The sequence below is a fragment of the Centruroides vittatus genome, unplaced genomic scaffold (assembly GCF_030686945.1).
Source record: "Centruroides vittatus isolate TY-2023 unplaced genomic scaffold, ASM3068694v2 contig_717, whole genome shotgun sequence".
NCBI lineage: Eukaryota > Metazoa > Arthropoda > Arachnida > Scorpiones > Buthidae > Centruroides > Centruroides vittatus.
The window spans coordinates 3,540,113-3,560,776 of NW_027122456.1; the positions used below are offsets into that span (position 1 = coordinate 3,540,113).

The 20,664-nt window shown below is 27.8% G+C and overlaps 1 protein-coding gene across 1 annotated transcript in view; it reads left to right on the top strand.

The window, feature by feature from the left end:
* Positions 1-20,664, top strand: part of LOC136980699 (heterogeneous nuclear ribonucleoprotein L-like) — a 79,319-nt gene that overhangs the window by 23,687 nt on the left and 34,968 nt on the right. The window contains exons 4-6 of the mRNA XM_067276886.1: positions 697-783; positions 5,336-5,431; positions 6,281-6,344. Coding sequence (XP_067132987.1) covers positions 697-783; positions 5,336-5,431; positions 6,281-6,344 — 247 coding nt within the window. The remainder of the gene's footprint in view (positions 1-696; positions 784-5,335; positions 5,432-6,280; positions 6,345-20,664) is intronic.

The following is a 20,664-nucleotide window of genomic DNA, read 5'->3' on the forward strand; positions in this document are numbered from 1 at the left end:
TTGGCTCAGACAGATTATTTACACAGACATAATCAAATTGCAAATATAATACACCAAGAGCTTGCAAAAAAACACAAATTATTAGACATCCACAAACCATACTACAAATACATTCCACAGACAGTATTGGAAAACAACATGCACAAAATGTACTACGAAAGAGCCATAATCACAGATAAAACAATTTACCATAACAGACCAGACATCACACTCATTGACAAACACAATAAAATCACATACATTATAGACATATCCATTCCAAACACTCACAATGTACAAAACACATGCACTGAAAATATCAGCAAGTACACAGAACTCACCCAGGAAATAAGGCATCTATAGAGGATAGATAGGGTGCTTATTGTACCTGTCGTTCTCTCCTCTACAGGTGTCATACCACACACACTACACAAAAGTCTGGAAACATTACAATTGAATAGAAATACATACATCACAGTACAGAAGGCCACTATATTGAATACATGCCATATTGTTAGGAAATTTCTGAATACAGACACAGACACTGACACAGACAGACACTGACCAGTGGCATAGTATAAGCCACTGGTGTCATTGAGTATAACTCATTAAACCCAACATAATAATAATAATTTAATTTTAGTTCTTTTCTTGCGAAAGTTTTATTTTGCATATTTGATATATACAATGATCTAGAAATGAGTTATTTAATTTTAGGATGTGATACACACAATTTGCAATCCAAGTGGAAAAGTTCATCGTATTGTCATCTTTAAAAAAAATGGAGTCCAAGCAATGGTTGAATATCCTTTATGAAAAATTTAATTGTTTTATATTTTGTATTAAACTCAAAAATTAAATTTAAAATTTATGGTATAAAATCCAGTTTTAAAGAACACTCAATTATTTACTGATAGTAATTATGTTCTTGTATCAGTATATTAAGTAATTTTATTTAATTAAAATGTGAAAAATAATTTTCAAATCTTAATTATGTTTTGAGATATTTGAAATATATAGTAACTTCATGTGATATTTGAGAACTAAAAAAATATATGGATTAGTAAATGTTTGTTTAATACACACTACTAATCATTTTCTGTGGTAAATCTGACTCAAAAAATTGCAATACACTGGTACCTCGACTTACAGGTGCCCCAACTTACAATTTTTTGAGATACGAGCCATCTCTTGGTTGATTTTATGCTTTGAGTTGAGAGCTAAAATTCATGTTACAAGCCAGTTTCAGATATTCCACTGCTAGTTGGAGCAGTGAATGCCACAGCAAACCATAGATTAAGAAAAAGAAGATGGAAAACTGTGTAATTTTGTCATTTTTTGACAAAAATGACAAAATTCCCATGTCTGACAGGTTAGCTTTTAGAAAAACATGTGATTGAGTGACATAGGCATTAGTTCACTTTCATATTGTGTGTGGCTCCACTGTCTCTCATTTCTCAAATTTTCCATCTTTTCTTTCTTTATCTATGCAGCTAACACCACAACATCCACAAAACCAGTTTATTGCAGTATATTCTATTGTGTTTTTATACAATATTTGTTATTCATAAGTATATTTTTCTTATTTAAAAACATGTAACAGAAAATTGCAGTGTTTTGGGGGTCTGGAACAGATTAATGGCATTTTAATTCATTTCAGTTGGGAAAATTGATTTGACATATGAGTAATTTGAGTTAAGAGTTTTGTCATGGAACAAATTAAATTTGTAAGTCAAGATATCACTACTTTTGCATGCCATATTAAGAATGTCATTGTTTGAAACAAAAACTTAAGGTTTTAGGATCACTGTTTTACTGCAATTGGTGTTTTGGAGAATATATGAACATTTCATTGTTACTTTTATAATTTCAACTACTAATGCTTTTAACAATTTGTAAAATGTTTCTTTTACAAATTGTTAAAAGTCTAAAATCCTTAAGGTAAATTTTTGTCTGAATTTATTTGCATGTCACTCACTTAAAATTGATTATCATAAAAATTTACAAAATTGAAAATTTTGAATTTGTTATCTATTAGATTAGTTTTGTATTTGAGAGAGAGACTTTTTTGTAATTTGTTGGATTAAGTTGGATCTGATTCTATTAGTCATGAAAATTGTTAGCAAGAAAGAGCTCTAGAGACTGCATAGTAGGACCTTGCAAGCTACATGTGGGCCATGAAATGCTCATCACATTTTCAAATTAAATAATATTACGGTTCTTTTTCTGAAATATTCAGTTGTCTATTTTCTTTGTGTTTATAGAATGAACTCTTATGTGTGTGTATGTGACAAAAATATTCTTTAGAAATAGTTGATTGTTGATTATCCATGTTTCAAAGCAATGAAAATAGAATATTTACCACAGCTTGAAAATGATGAGTATATTTCATAAAAAATTAATAAAAATAACATTTGATGAAAGTAGAAAAAACCAAAGATAACATTTTACAATGGAATTCATAGTGAGTTCTCAGAGTAGACTCAAAAAAGAGTAAAATAAAGATTATGAGTAATACAGTTTGTGTAAAAATTATAAGATGAAAGGAAGTTTACTACATAGGGTAAAAAAAATTCAAAGAATTTCATAATTATTTTGTGTGTCAAAGAACAAAAAAAATTACATATAGAATTTTTTCCAAAATGAAGATTCTGATGGTAGGGAAAAAAGTTAAAAACATATACATAAAAAATATGTTCCACTTAAATTAAGACTTAAGAAGAGTGTTTTATTCCTAATACTTACAAGGGAAACTTAGCAGTTTGTGATCACAAGTTCAATGAAATTTTGTGGATGTGTTGTATTTACTTATATTAAAACTCTACCAAAGCCACACAACCCACTATTCAGGCATTCTTGAGAAAAGTTTTTCTACAACCTTTAATACCAATACAGAAGATTGATTCACAAAGTTCTGATATAGTACGATTAGTTAAGGTGTCAAACTTGTACTTTGTTTTTAGGTTCAATCCTCATATACAAGGTTTTTTATTTTTACATTTGTAATTTATTCTTATTATTTTAAATTTGTTATATACAATTTTTATGCCATTTTTAATTATTGAAAGTAAAATTTATTAACTCATAGTATATCAGAAAATTTAAAAAAAAAGTTTTTTTCTACAATTTAAAGTTTTTGCCAAAAATATATACAGTCAAACTTTGTTAATTTGAATTCTGAGACATTCTACTCATCAGAAAAAACTACATTGTTCCAGTCATTGTATTTTTTTACCCAGTTTAATATGGCAGTTTTGTGTTTTTGTAGTAATTGTGGTTTTCTTCATTAACATGTGAATGGATGTTTTTAATAGATAGTATTATGGCAAATTGGCATTCATATCATAACCATGATATCTCTTGATATGTTTTTGTTTGAAATGTAGCAATTTATTTAGTTTTCAAGAGAGATTTTTAACAATTACTTGGATGCTTTGTTTAATGATATTGTTCACCAATCTTTAAAACATCAGTGACAATAATTTTAGATCTTTCTATTCTGGTTGCAGTTTTTTAGAGCTCAATATGTAAATTTTATAAACTTCACTGTCTTTAAGTTCCTTTCCATAAGGTGTTTTGTCTACTGCTATTTATCTGAGATTCTTTCAAGTTGTTTTGTCTACTTACACTGGAAGCATACATACTTCAATTTACAAGTGAAAATTTTCATACTATACAATATTAAATACACAGAAGCAATCACAAAACCTTTGTGTCTTCTTTTAACGTCCTTTTCACACTCGGGAAATAACTGTCTTTACGGCGGAGTCGACCTTTTTTTGTAGGCTGCTCTTCCGCCTCAATATGTAAAACACGGTTAAAAATAATTATATATTAATAATTAATTAAATTATTATTAATATATTATTAAAAATTAATTAAAAAATAATTGTATATTCTATTTGTTTATTTGTTTCTAGTTAATTAAGTAGAAACAAATAAACAAAAAGAAGAATGTGTAAAATTGTATGGTTGCTGTGGATCGTGAGTTTAAGTGGAAATGTAGAGAAGATCGGAAATACAGAAATTAAAGTGTCGTTTAAAGGCCTGCTGAGGAGGGACGAACAAGTCTGAAACATGTTTAAAGTGTATGTGTTCAGGTGAACTAAATAAAGAACATTATTTTTGATCTGTAAGACTAAATATCTGCATCCATAATTTCCAGTATAATAAGTCTTGTTAATATATAGAAAGTACTAGTATACAAAATAAATTTTAAATAGAGTTAAAAAGGATACAAAGGCATAATAATTAAATGCCATAATATTCTTGAAGAAATTCTTCAGATTATTTCTGAAAAACATCTGAGGTTTTATAATTTTAACACAAACTAAATAAACAAACAATAGAGGAGGATTTTTTTTACTTATGCTCCTATCAGTAACAAAAGTGAATGAAAAGTAAATGCTATGCTCAAGTAGACTGAACTGAATTACTTAATGCACTTTTAACAGTTGAAATTTTTAAAAAAGAATGCTAAATTTTTGACCCGGTTAATGAGCCATCCCGTAAAGTAGACCCAATAAGAATAAATCTAATTTCTTTAAAACTAAAAAAATGTATAATTTTAAATAAGCATTTAAAATTATAAAGTAAATACAGTAGAGCGTCGTTATCCGAATCAATTGGGGACTGGGGTTGTTCGGATAACTGATTTTTCGGATAACCGATTATGTATAAAAAAATATATTAACCTATCTGATGTTGAAATTTTTCTCCGTTGCGTGTTGCTTCGTGTTGAATTTTCATCGATTTTAAGCCCAACGAAAATTTTTATAATAATAATCGAAGCTATTGTATCGTTAAAAATTATTTTTTTATTTTGTACAAACAAAATAAATATATTGAAAAATATAAAAGCAAAAAAATTATACTTTAGAAGTTAATATAGTATCAAAAACGTTTGATCAGCAGGACACAGTTCGACTAGAAAGCTTTCGGATAACCGGCTTTCAGATAAACGACGCTCTACTGTACGTTTAAAGGCTATATACTTCCTATAAGCCATTTAGGTACAGTACATTGATAGTTATGCTTTTTTTTCCCTTTCAACCATCTGCAAATATTGATGAATTTAGCCAAAAATTATCACATTATTAAATTATTAGATTGCGATAGAAGATGGTACTGAACCTGCATTTTTTTACATTTTAGTAATTCTTTCCTGAGGTGTTAAATTTATCATACTTGTAGATTTTCACATACTGTATTAGTTTAGTTCAGTGTTTTGTTTATCTTAAAAATGAATTAGATTTAATGAGAATAAAATTCTCTTTTAAATTGATTTATTTTTAGTTTGAATTTTTTTATCAGTTAAAATGCTGATAAAAATTATGATTTCTTAACAATTTGAACGTTTGATAGCATTGAATCAGCTAAGAGAGCAAAAGAATCCCTAAATGGTGCAGATATATATTCTGGATGTTGCACTTTGAAAATAGAATATGCTAAGGTAAGTTTTTTATTAATAATATTGAGGCAATGATTATCAGTTTTTAAGGATTATGATTAATTTTCTTATCATCTCTGAAATTTGAAGATACTTTAATGCAGAGATGGGCATCCTGTAACCTGCATTAATATTTTGTGCGATTGCATCACCCAAAATATTAAACAATATATAAATTTCCCGACTTAAGGAAGTATGCTGCAAAAATTCTGTTATTTTCCACAATTTAGTAAAAAGTAAAGCAAGAAATCAGCTAACAGACTAAAACTAATTTAAAACTAGCATCAGCCAAATATTTCAGATATATTATTTTTACATCAGTGACAGAAGTCAAATTAAGTATACTTACATTAATTAATATATGAATAAATAATTATGATTTGTCTGCATTTTTTTTTTCTCTTGTTTGTGGTCTATGTCAATTTGAAAGTATTAAATGTGGCTTTACGTAGAAAAAGGTTGCCCATACCTGCTTTAATGTAAAATTGTATTTGAATCAAATTTAGATTATACATTGGAAAATTTGCTAATTCCATAAATGAAAAGATATAATTTATATAGAAGATTGTCTAAAAATTATGCTTACAGACATGGTATTAGTAAAGTTAGCTAGTAGATAATAAAATTAAATTTATTTTTTATGACAGAAGATTAAATTCAAGATGGCCTAAAGAAATTAAAATTTTCAGATTGAATTTATATATTCATAAAGATTCATTAAACTTTTGTTCATTTATTTTATTCAACTTACTTTATATATTTGCAATATTATGAATTGAAAAAATGTTAATAATGGAATGGCTAAAAACTAAGTACATTTTTCATTTATATATTTTAACATTGTAATTGCAGCCAACCAGATTAAATGTTCATAAAAATGATAATGAAAGTTGGGACTACACAAATCCTTCACTTGGTAAGTAAATTAAGCTTTTTGATGATTAGATATGAAACAAAATTTTTTTCATATTGACCTGAATGAATATATGACATATTATTTTATAATTAATTATTTCAAAAATTTTTCTGTATACATACATTCAGTGTTGTTTCAGAATATACATTATATTGAATATAGGAATATATAGAATTTTATTCTAGATTATTAAATGTTGAAATTACTAATTTAATAATACCAGTAAATTTTATATATTAATTTTGTAATAAATACAAATGATGATGATAACTTCAAGTTTCATTGTTCATTTAGGTCAAAATTAAAATTTTCTTTTTTCTTAAATATTTTAAAAAATTTATTATTAAATAATTATTTTAATTACTGATTATTTAAAATTTTTTTACATAAAATTTTCAATTTAAATTAAAAAATAAAATACATAATAATCACAATATTTCATGCATTACATTACTAATAAGCATTTATTTATAAATTGTAAACCAAAACAATATTTCTAATTTTCCAAGTAAATTTAAATTAAACATTATGATTATATGTTTATATACTTTCAATATATGTATATTAAAGAGAGACCACAATTCATTTTATCAAGTAGATATGATATGCTATATAATTCACTTATTTCCAATTTTAGTAAATCTCATAGAAATTACCTAACATTTATTTTATATGACTACTTTATGAATTGCATGCCCTATTGATAATTATTTTAATTAAAAAAATTGTTAAATATATATTTGCTATATGTCCATGTGATATTTTTTAAATATATATCTATATATACAATACAATGCCTGATATAAATGCTTTCCATCATACAAAAATAAAATTAGATCTCCAGTTGCTATTTTATAGGAAAATACATGCTTTTTCAACTTAATAACTTGAAATCAAATAAATGTATTTGGAGATTTGGTTAGCAAAAAATTGCATTTATTTTGATAAGAGGAAATGAATCTGAAAGTTTAACTATAAAAGAGACGACAAGAGCAAATTTTGTAGATAACATAAATGGAAAATGTAAACTGTTTTGATTTTAAACATCATTAATTTGTATACAGGGTGTTTTGAAAATCATGGGCAAAATTTAAGGGGTGATAGAAAACATCTAAACAAGCAATTTTCACCATGCAATGCATGGGCGGAGAGCAAGCGGTGAATTGCTAGATGGCACTGTAATGAAAAGCATAAAGCATAAGTTTTCTTACACATCGTTATTTCTGCTGTGGATTTCAGAAGGCATGGCAACATACAGTGATCAGGGAAAGGCAGGCAGACATGCATTTTATGTATGGTCTTGCAAATGGGAATGCTCTGGAAGCTGAAAGACTGTACAGGCAGTGTTTCCTGAGAAGACATGCCAGACTGAAAAGTGTTTGAGCAATTGCATTGGTACCTGTGTGAAACAGGATCCTTTGTCACCAGCATGCATGATACAGGGTGTGGCAGGAGTGTGCGGATACCACAAGTTGTAGAGGACATTCTGCAAAGAGTGGAAGATTGTCCAGATATTAGCACGTGAGGGGTTTTCCATGCCATAAATGTGCCCCACTCGATTGTTTGGCAAGTACTATGGGACAAAGGATTACACCCCTACCATGCACAGAACATGCAAGCCTTAATACCTGCAGATTATGTGCCACGTGTCATGTTTGCATGTTGATTTTTGCAACAGCTAGCAGTGAAGCCTGATTTTAGTGCACATGTGTTACAGATGAATGCACCTTTACTCGTGAAGGCATTTCTAATATGCACAATCTTCATGTGTGGGCATCTAACAATCTATACGACACACGTCCTCATGCATATCAAAAATGTTTCAGCATAAATGTTTGGGCTGGAATTGTGGGTGACCATTTGATCAGCCCATACCTTCTGTGAGTCTGGCAGAACATACCTCACATTTTTACAACAAGTATTGCCAGACTTACTTCAACCTGTTGCAGCCAACATACATGCACGTATGTGGTTCCAGCACGACGGAGCACCACCCCATTTCAGCTTGGATGTGTGGAGCACTTTAGATGCTAAATTCCCAGGGTGATGGATTGGGTGGGCCCACACCTTGGCTGGCACACTCACCCGATCTCTTCTGTCTGGACTTTTTCCTGTGGGGCCATTTGAAAAGTCTCATGTATGAAAGCCTCATCGACTCCTATGAGGACCTAGTTGCCAGGATTTCTGTTGCTGCCGGTGCCGTTTGAGACATGCCGGGTGTGTTTGAAAAAAGTGTGCTGCTTGCTATGTCGCAGGTGTAACGCCTGCATTACTGCAGGTGGTCGCTCTTTTGAGCAGTTTCTGTAATTTTTCCATACATGTTGTCAATAAAATTATTTAGTACCTCCTCTATCCGTTTGGTGTTTTGTTCTTTCATGTGACAGTAATGTATACCTCCTAGCGATTCACCGCTTGCTCTCTGCCTAAGCATTGTATGGTGAAAATTGCTTGTTTAGATGTTTTCTATCACCCCTTAAATTTTTGCCCATGAGTTTTGAAACACCCTGTATATGAAACTCTCAAAATCAGTTTTAATATTGGAGAATGAATTTAAATAAATTATAATTACAATAATTCAATGATATTCAGCTTACTTTTGCAAAATAGTCTCAAAATTAAAAAAAATTAATGTCATTTAGTGTTACTGTATTTAAAATTTTTTTATGATGACAGTTTATGAAATTAATGCAATTACTTGTTTTGTTATTTGAGACCACAGATATTTTTTTTCAAGTAGAACTTTTAAATAAAATTGAATTAACCAAATAAAAACAGGAAATAAATATTTGAGAGGATATATTATTTTTTTTTTCTAAGTAATTCAGCTGATGTATTAAATAAAATGCTGACAATATTATAATCAAACATTAAAATTTAGGAAGCTCAGTTTATATATTTGCAAATTATAATATGCTCAGAAATATTGCTAAAATTCTTAAAAATGGGAACTGGTATAATTTTATATAAAATATTCTTTCTTATAAACCCCAGGACTAGTGACTTTTTTATCATGTCTCATTTTCAACTATCTGTATTGAACAGAGATCCAAGAACTCTAATCAACTCTTTTATTTAGCAATGTTGTATTTTGGATTGAGATAACTTTTTTCAATTCCTCTTCAGGCTACAGACAGATTTAAAAAAAAAATACATTAGTATCTCCTCCTAAAAATTAGAGGTCTGTTCAATACAGGTAGTTGGTAAAGAGACATGATAAAGTCACTAGTCTGAAAATTATAAGAAAGAATATTTTATATAACAATATGCACAGTTTTAGATAAATGCAATAAATGAGTTTTAAATTAATTATTTCATCAGTAGATACAAAATTATTCAATTTTTTCATATATAAATTTAAGTGAACTTATTTTAAGTGTTTATAACAATTTTTGCATTTGAATTTTTTTTTTTATTAACATATAAATTTAAAAATTTTTAATGATTTAAATAGAGAAGAGTAAGAATGTGTTCAAAAATTAATCATTGAGCACAGTTTATGTATATCCATTATAGAAATTTTTTTTTGTTATTGTATTTAAATTATAAGAGAGGATTCTAAATTCAGTTAGAATTTCAAAGACAGAAATTATGTAGAATTTATTAAATGCTTCAGTCTCCAAATATGTCTTTGTAAATAGAAGTATTTTTAGTGACAAGAATTTTAAATTGTTGAAATTTTTAAATATAAAAGAAAACAATTTAAACTGTTTATGCAGGCCAGTCCCACAGTTCTTGGCTGGACTATTTCATTACAAAAATTATTCACTTACATTAATAACAAAACAACACTAAAAATATAAACTAATGAATGAACCACATATCCATCTCATCTGAATAGCAGTGATCCATAAGAAAATATATTTGACTCATTTAGTTCTTCATCATTTCCTTTTAAATGCATAAACTAGCCAAGAACGTTGGAATGGATTGTAGAAAATCATTTCATTTTAATGTACAGTTTTGCAACATTATAAACATCATTTGTATGTCTTTTTAAGGAAATAACTATGCAGAAGAATTTATAAAATTTTGAAGAGCATTGAAAATGTTTTTCTTATTCTTCAAAATGGTCTTATCCTATATATAAAATAGAATCATTTGAATCATAAATCTTTTTTACCGGATTAATGCTGTTTTGTTTATATAGATTAATAAAGTTTTGAAATAATATTATTTTGGAATATTAAATTACTTTTTATTGAAATAAAATTTAAAATCACTAAAATAAAAATAGAATTATTCTTTTATCTTATAGATCATAACTTAACCTTATTTTTCTACTAAGCAGTTTCCACTCTTATTAAAAATTATGATTTGAAATTTGCATGATTTTCATATAGCAGTAAATATTGATTGTTCCGGATAAATAATAATATATGACATTTTCTGTGCTCTTCAATCTATTTTGAAAGTATGCTAATTGCATCAAACTGATAATCACTTGCAATGTAAATATATAATTCAAATAATTTTAAAATACCATATTTACTTGAATAATGGCCACTTTCATTTCTTACATCAGAATGCGTATGTAGTTTTAAAAATTTTCGAATTAATTTTGAGAATAAAATTCTTAACTTTTTATTTGTTACTTTCAGATTAGTAAAGTATTTGTAAATAATTGATTTCTTTTTGCATTGAATTTTTTCAGTATATCATTTTGTATCTTATGAATTTGGTACAAAAATTTAAATTATTTGTACATTAGAAATTAGCTGTAATGATATATACAAATGTACAACAAATGCATGCAATACAGAAAACCATTGTGAACTTCAGAAATGCTTAATATGTAATTATTTACCCCATTTTTTTGTGTATTGGTGAGTGATGGTAGATGGTATGGGGAGGGAAGCTAAATCTTCATCATTGGTGTTGGGTAAACATGAGTAATAAAGATTAAATGTTTGCAAAGGAAAAATTGTAAGGACCTCCTACCTATAAATTTAAAATGGCAAATGCAAACAGGACACATTTGTTTGCTTTGACGCTAAATGATGTCTTACATCAACTAACTGACACTTAAATGCGAATTCCAGCACATAATAAACAAAGAAATTTTAATGTTCGAATGTTTTTGGCTGTCTTTTAGAGGCAGTCTTCAGGAATGAATGCAGAAAAACAACAAAAACCACCTGATGAGAGTCTCTAAAAGACAGCCGAAAACATTTGAACATTAAAATTTCTTTGTTTATTATGTGCTGAAATTTGCATTTAGGTATCAGTCAGTTGATTACATAGTTCCAGTTTAAGTGGGCCGTTTTTTGTTCGATGTCTTAATGTTAATGTGGATAGTTTACATTATTTGAAAAAAGGTGAAAGCATAATGAGCAATTATTTATTGTGACATTGTCAAAATGCTGGGCTGCAATTTTTAATAACTTTTTAATTTAAAATATATGTTCTCTATCTCAAATTAGTAGTGTCTTGCCACAGGTCATCTATCTAACTCCTTTTGGGGGAAAATTTTTGAATTGAAATAACATGACTTCCAGTTTGAACTGGAAGTTTGTAAATAGTTAATCAGGGCTTCCTGCCCCTAATCTCCGTATCTGGTCTTGGCTTTCATCTAACTAACTCTGTTCTTGAGATTAAGGAAAGACAGACCGCTGACAGTGGGAATTTATAGGTTTTCAATTTTTTCAAATTGCAGTTCAATAAATGCAAATTATATTAATTGGATTTCAAGAAAGTCTGTTAATAATAATTTTATTGGATTGTGTTTGTAAACTTTGAACATATATTTCCTACCTGATAGAACCAGTTTTGCTGTTTATAAAGAAAATTCAACAATAATAATTGTACATGATTACAAATGTGTCTTTTTTTTCAATAATATTATAATGAAATTAGGTGAAATGAGAGCTTGCTGTATTCAAATTGAAAGAAAGAGTTTGAGTGGTGATGATAATTAAACTGTCTGGTCATTAGATTTTGAGAAAAGGAAAACATTGGAAATTGAATTAATCAAACTTGATACATTCAAATCTTATTTTTTTCTGGAATAAAACCATTAAACATAGAGGGGGTTAGTTTCTTAATTTTAAATTGCATATTTTGTTATAAATTGCATTTTTCTAGAAGAAACAATTTCACTTAAGAAAAAAATTCATAAAAACATTTTTTAATGATTTTAAACTTGAAAGCATTTGTTTTTTACTCAAGTTGTCAAGTTTAATTTGACTTTTTTTTGTTTTTTACAATTTTGAAACTTCTGTTTGTTTGTTTGAAACTGATTATTAAATATTGAACTTATTTAATTCTTACAACAAAATGCATCAAGATAATTTCAGTATTTTTATTCAAGAAGAAATTTAATTTGAAACATTTGAAAAGTTTTTTGCTTGTAAAAACTACAAAAAATGTATACATGCTTTCGAATTGATTCTGATTTGCTTTTCCATAAAATTAATGTGGATGATTCTTATTTCTTCATCACTTTTTAAAATTGTGTATATGGTTGATAGTTCATGGATGTATTTATTTTTTAGAAACTGATGTTTCATAACTTGAAACTTTCTTTTGTTTTACAGTTGATTTAATTTATAACACATTTCATTTTTTATTGTTCTGTCAAGGAATTGTTTATTTCTTTTTATTGCTTGTTCCTCTCACCATTCTTGCAAGGTATGTTCATTTAATGAACAAAAAAAAAGCTATATTGAGTATTTGTAATCAGGAATGTCATGCATCATGCATTATCAAATTAAACTTTGATATCAACTTGTGTTTTAATTTTTTCTGATTATTGAACTCAACCATTGTAATAGTTTGCTTTGTGAGAATATGCAATGTCTCTACTTACCTAATTTTTTAAAACTCTACATAAGAAAATATTTTTACTTTTCTTTTTAATTAATGCAAATTCATTGGTTTTTATTGGTTTTCTTTCGTTAGGAGATTGTAAAAAATTAATAAAATACATTTATGTAATGGAATTTTTTGTGGAAGTATCATATTTCTTTACTTTAAACTAGCAGACCCGGCCACGCGTTGTTGTGGCTCAAAATGTATTTATTATAAATGTATAAAACTTCCTCCGTGGGGGGAATTTTAAAAAATCCCTTCTTAGTGTACATTCTCTTGACAAACCCTATTAAAACGCAATCAAAACCGCATCTAAAATAGTATAAATAGAAGCAGAGTTCTTTATAGTAAGTCTTATTCCTGTCCCTCTCCCTGCGGGGGAATATCGGAAAATACCTTTTTAGTGTATATTCTGTTGACGTACCCTATTAAAACGCAAAAAAACCGCATCTAAAATAGCATAATAGAAGCCGAGTTCTTTACGGTAAGCCTTAATCCCGTCAATCTCCCCCGGTGGGTGGGGAATTTCGACACGTATATTATATAAAATCACGTGCGTATTTGAATGCAACGTTGTGTCAAAATTTCAAAGGAATCAGTAGGAACAAACGAACATTACATTTTTATTTATATAGATAGATAGAAGATGATTCGCTTTAGTCCATTCTCACAGAAAAGCGTAATGCCTCGCAGTAAAGCAAACTTAGGTTGTCGGAGTTAGCGCCATCTGTTGGACATAAAAGCTTTAATCCTAGATGATATCTTTTAATTTACATGAATGTTTAACGGAATAATATATAGCCTATGTCCACCCTGAAGGTCCATTCTAAATATTGGTGAAAGAATTTTTGAAATTGGATGAGTAGTTTCGGAGATTACCTGTTACAACCAAACTTAGTTACCCTCTTTATATATTAGTATAGAAGATATAGTAATATCTTGCTTAGTTAACATGTGAATTAGCTAATTTTCTCTGTGAATCTCAACATTTTAATTCAACAATTAATTGTATACTCTAAGAAACTGGATAAAGTATATTGACATTTTATTCAGAATCCTAATATTTCAAAGAATTGATTATCTTCATTATACCTTCTTAAGCCTTTTTTCGAATTTCCGGTACTAAGTACTAACATTAACGACCACTTAACTAACGTTTTCGATCGCCTCCGCGATCTTCGTCAGGTTTTATTCGACAGTTTTCGAGATAGAATGCAATAGAATTCTTTCAAAGTTCAAACGATCGAACCTCTCACCGCGTGCCATAATTGCGAACGATCTAAAACAAGTTGGATCGTTCGCAATTATGGCACGCGGTGAGAGGTTCGATCGTTTGAACTTTGAAAGAATTCTATTGCATTCTATCTCGAAAACCGTCGAATAAAACCTGACGAAGATCGCGGAGGCGATCGAAAACGTTAGTTAAGTGGTCGTTAATGTTAGTACTTAGTATTGGAAATTCGAAAAAAGGCTTCTTAAGAAGGTATAATGGACATCATATGTACCGGTATGAGGATTGTTTCTATTGATTATCTTAACGAAAATGAAGAAAAAAGAAATATTACAGAATATAATAATGTTCAATGTGAAATTCTTAGAAAGTCTCCAATAAGCATGATTGATACAGTATTGGAGAGGATAGAAAACAGGAAAGGACTCTGAATTTTTTAGCTAAATCTTGAATAAGTTAATCTTAGCTGCATGGATCTTTAATTTTTACTTATGTAAAAATAAATATCCTTATACCGTATTCACACAGAATTCATGACTCACTTTGATCTCAGTTTACCCACAATCTCAATTGTAACCATTGCCAGTTGAACATCAAGCTGTTCTCACAGGCAATCTGCTTAAGAAGAATGCATGTGATGATAAAACTGACATAAGTACCCAATAAGTCATGAATACCAACAAAAAAAAAGTAGACGTTTTGGTTAGAAATAAATACCTTTTCTTGCCATATATCTAATAATAGACAGATTTTATCGTCTCTCCAAATATCTCTTTTATTTCTGTTGATAGCCCAACATGTGTTCTGCAGCCATCTTGTTTCTCCTTGCATGCATGGGATTGTGGGAACGCCCTTATGACTGGATCTAGTTTCTAAAACTTTTGTTGGTTGCAATTTAACCTGAGATTGAAATGGTTGAGAGAGGTTGCACCACGGCACAGTCGTCGATCTTATCACAATCTAGATTGAAATGCTCAGTGCAAACAGGGTATTAGGGAGTTGAATATGTACTATAGAAAAGACAGTTTACCAATCTATGTAGAGCAAAGGTTTGCAAAATGAGAAATAGAGAATTAGAAAATTACCAATGGACAGTAAAAAGTTATAAACTAATTGAAAAATTAGGGAAATGAAAACCAGAAAGTAAAATTAAAGGAATAAGTGAGATATTTTATTTTACAGAATGGGCAGATCTTAAAATGTTTTATTCAGCTGCCATTTTGTTTTATACGCTTCTAATATTAAATTTTAATTCTTCATGGAACATAAAATATTTAACTTAAGTTTCTGAATTTTTCTGGTAACATACTGATATTATCTTTCCGTTGAATTATATACTTTTTTGATAAGAAATTGCTTTTATTTAAACATTTTACACAAGTCTGTGAGGCTAATATAGTTTTATGTATTAGCTATAAATATAGAAGTATTTAAATTACATCTATACACTATTATTTTTTTTTGTTTTTCATTTCAGTTATTTATAATTTTTAATATAATTTATCTTGCTAAATATCAGTTTAAGTTTTAAATAATCTAAATCATTTTACTCTTTATTCAGATATTTTCATTCATTTAATTTTTCTCCATTATTGTCTGCATTTAGTTTAATATAATAAAAAGTGTATGTATCTGATTCCATTTTTCTGTTTTTAATTTTAATGCATTTGATCAAACAGTCAAAATGAATTATAGAAACATTTTCAATATCATCATATATTTGGGTTTTGATAGTTAAAAAAAAAACTTATTCAAAAACTTTTTAAATAAATTGTTTTTATTCTCATTATTTATTTTCATATTTTAAAATGCATTATTATAAATACTTATGATCAGAAATATAGAATTATTTAAATATTTCAGCATTAAATTAAATGAAACTTTATTCATAAATTACATTATTTTCAGATATATATATATTTAATTTGTCTGGTAAATTTCTAAGTAAAATTGAAATATATTAGTATTATTATCATATATATACAGTGTAGCCATTAGAAAAGTAAATATGGTAATTAACTAAAGAATCGTTTATGTTCATTGTGTAAATAATAAATATACCAATATAAATTACAGTAAGATTATTTATATAATCTATGAAATATAAATAGTCTCTGCAAATATACAGAAGATTGTTAAAGATAAACCAAACAATTTATTTGTTAAGTTAAATGCTCGGCACATTTTATCCATGAAATTCCTATTATATATCAACAAATGTTTATATGAGGTCTTAGTGAAAGATGGATATTCTCTGTATATATTCACTTCATATTTATAGATGAAGACAGTTTCTTCTAAGAATATATTTTCAGTGAAAACTAACTAAACTATACATTGTGTGAGAAATCACTATTTGTACAAATACACTGATTATCAGTCACAAAAGACTCTGTGAATTATTAATTTGTGGTGAAGGATAGCATACTAATGAAAAGACATGCATTCAGAATGAACTCAGCTTCAGAAGACATGCACAAATATAACAGATCATTTATGGGAATGTTTAATCTTGATTCTGTTCAGGGAAATGCATTGGAAATACATTTTTACCTATAAACTGAACTCTTACTAATACATTTATGATAGCAGATTTCCCATGATGAATTACTCAAGAATTGTGCTTTTATTCACAAACCATGACATCACCAGTATGGCTCTTAACTATTATTTATCAAGAAGTTATATAACAAATCTACATAAAAGTGAAAAATAGGGCTTATATAACAAGAAGTTACAAATGGAAGACATTTCTCAATTGAAGAATGGAAAATTTATTTTCATTTTGTACCAATAGTACAAAAAACAGAACAAACATGAATGAAGTTGAAACACACATGACTGTCAGAACAGAATGGCTAAAAGCAGAAAACGGATGTACAGATGTACTGTAATACAAACACCTCACCATACATAAACAAGACAACAAAGGTTATGTTTTCCTCTGCAGTTGTCTTCTAATTGTATCTGACCCTTGTGTTTAGGAGGAATAGATGACCACCTGTGTCATCGTTGGGGGTCATCCAAGTACTCTCTTCATATTGTTGGCCATCTCTACTGGTTTCTATCGGAGAATATGGTGCAAGATTTCTGTGCATTTGCTGCTGCATCATTCCTGTCCTGAATGCGGCCGTTGGCCTGGTGAAACGAAGTTGGTATGCAATGACTTATAAAATTTATAATAAAGAAATGTATTGAAAAAGCAAAATATATTCTAAAATCTGAGCTAATTAGTGATTGAGTAAGTACTTAAAAGGAGGAAATAACATTATTATATCTAATATAGTTTAAGATATAGATGATTGTCTGTTTTGAGCTAATAAAATGAGTAATTTAAGTTTAAAGTTTTAAATATTTTATTTTAATGTAATAATTTATTGATAAAAATGATTTAATAATAATAATTTTATTTTCATTAGTTAAATGTAATTTATTATTGTGATGTTTTAAAATGAAATTCTTAATTTAACTAATATATTTTTAGCTTTAATTCTTTGCTTTATGAATAGGTATATAAATAATTGAAAATGCTTACTATTTATAAATAAATCTGATTTTGATATATAATGAGATAATTTTGAATTAGATTAATATACAAGTATTGAATTTAGTTTGAGAATTCATAAATTTTCTGGATATGAACTAGATGATCAATATTACTTTCATAATGCTGGATGTTATCAGTCAAGATGTGTAGTTGTTAGACCAAAAAAAATTTTCATGCATATTTATCAAAACTTGAAATCAAAAATTAATCTTAATTCAAAATGATTTCATATTTACAGTAAAAAAAAATTTAAAATTATTTTTAATATAAATAAAAATATATAAGTTTAGTAATTGCAGATAGGTAATAAAAAAATTGTGATGTGTTCAAAATATTTTTATTTATTATCTGACTTCAGATTGAAGTTGAGTGAATATTCTATATTTAATAAGAGATCAACTGCATTTAGTAAAATTTTGTAAATTTGATTAAATGTAATAGTACATAATGCTTTTATTCATCTAAAATCATGATAACAATTTTATCAAAATTATCCTTGAAGTCTTTTTCTATTGAATACTATAAGAAATTAATTTTTTTGTTGTATTTTTAAAATGTGTAATAACATCATAAAATATTATTTTGAACAGTACACGAATTTTTTTAAAGTAATTCTATAAATTATTCATTAAATATTATTTTGCTTTTTTATTTGAGAAATTTTAGAAAATATGTGATATCCATAAAGCAAGGATTATTGTTAAATTGAAATTCCAATTTTATAGTTTTTTTTTTCATTTTTTAAAAAATATATATATATATACATACACAGTAGCTACTTTTTCTTAAAAGTAGAAACTGTGGATAATGCAAGTTAAACATATTTTTGTTTTGCTCTTTCTGCCTTGTGGGCACAAAGAAGACAACTCAAATGTCAAAAAAACATAAAGAATATTGTACATTAATTAATAGTTAATAAATTATTATGTTATGTTATTTCAAATCAGTTTAATTAATTTGGGAATAAATTATAATAAATTACTTTATATAATCCCATTATTATTATTATGTTGGGTTTAGTGAGTTATACTCGGTTGACATCGGTGGCTGTGTACTATGCCAGACCAGAGTCAAGGCATAGCAACCAAAGCAAAACTAAAATTAAATAAGTGTGTCAGTGTGTGTCTGTATTCAGGAATTTCCTAACAATATGGCATGTATTCAATACAGTGGCTTTCTGTAGTGTGATGTATGTATTTCTATTCAGTTGTAATGTTCCCAGGCTTTTGTATGGTGTGCATGTGTGTGTGTGGAATGACACCTGTATAGGAGAAAATGACAGGTATAATAAGCACCTTATCCATCCTCTACAGATGCCTTATTTCCTGGGTGAGTTCTGTGTACTTGCTAATTTTTCCAGTGAATGTATTTTATATATTGTGAGTGTTTGGAATGGATATGTTTATAATGTATGTGATTTTATTGTGTTTGTCAATGAGAGTAATGTCTGGTCTGTTGTGGTAAATTGTTTTATCTGTGATTATGGCTCTGTTGTAGACATTTTGAGTGTGTTGTTTTTTAATACTGTCTGTGGAATGTATTTGTAGTATGGTTTCTGGATGTCTGATAATTTATGCTTATTTGCAAGCTCTTGGTGTATTATATTTGCAACTTGATTGTGTCTATGTAAATAATCTGTCTGTGCCAAGAGCTTGCGATCAGAAGTGATGTGTTGTATAGTTTCTGGTACGATATGACATTTTCTGCATGTGTCATTTGTGAGTGTTGCATTTTTGAGTATGTGTTTTCTGTAGTTTTTAGTATTTATGACCTGATCCTGTATGGCAATCATGAATCCTTCCGTCTCTCCAAAGAGGCATCCCTGAGCTAACCAGCTGTTTGACGCAGTTTTGTCAACTTATTATTATTATTATTATTATATAGAGTGTATCAAATAATAGAATTTAAAATTTTAAATTTAGTTTTATTTTCTTCTAGATGTAAATGTAAATTTTGAAAAAGCTTTTCATATTTTAATAATTTATTGTATTGATCAAGCACAGTGTAATTTGTTGTTAAAATAGGACATGAGGTTTAAGCTAAAATTGTTTTGAAGATTGATATTCAAGAGATCTGAAAATAAGATATATCATTAAGTAATACATCTCATATAAATTAAACTAAAGTTGAAGGAAAGTTCAAATTGCATATCTTCAAATATTGAAATTGAGTAGTGAGCAACCGTAATTGATTTTCAATCATTGAATGCATTTAATTCTTCACTGTAAAATGTGAAGTATTTATAGGATTACAAACTTTATTGAGGATTTTTAGTTTGTGAAGTATTAATTTTATAATGTCCTATCAAATTTAGAAAATGATTGTGTTAGTTCCTTGCATATTTGTATACCTAGGATAATAATAATAATAAATTCTCCAAGTTTTGTTGTTAAAATAGCATTTAAAAAATTCATTTTAATATATGTGTAAAAATTCAGCCAATGTACTGTACATAGGCTGAATTTAACATATAACAATATCACTTGAAATATATTTTAACATAATAACCTGGTAAACAATTAAATTAAAGAGAGAAAATAAAATAGAAAAATGTAATGAATTATTCAAAGTAAGGCAGTAGTAAACATTAGGGAAAATGCAACTTTTAGTCACATTGCAGTGGCTTTGAGAAATAATAAGTAAATAAAATGATATTTAGTGATATTTTTAAAATATATTCAAAATTATTTTTTTTACTCATTAACATAATGTAGGAATGATTCCTCAAGGATGTC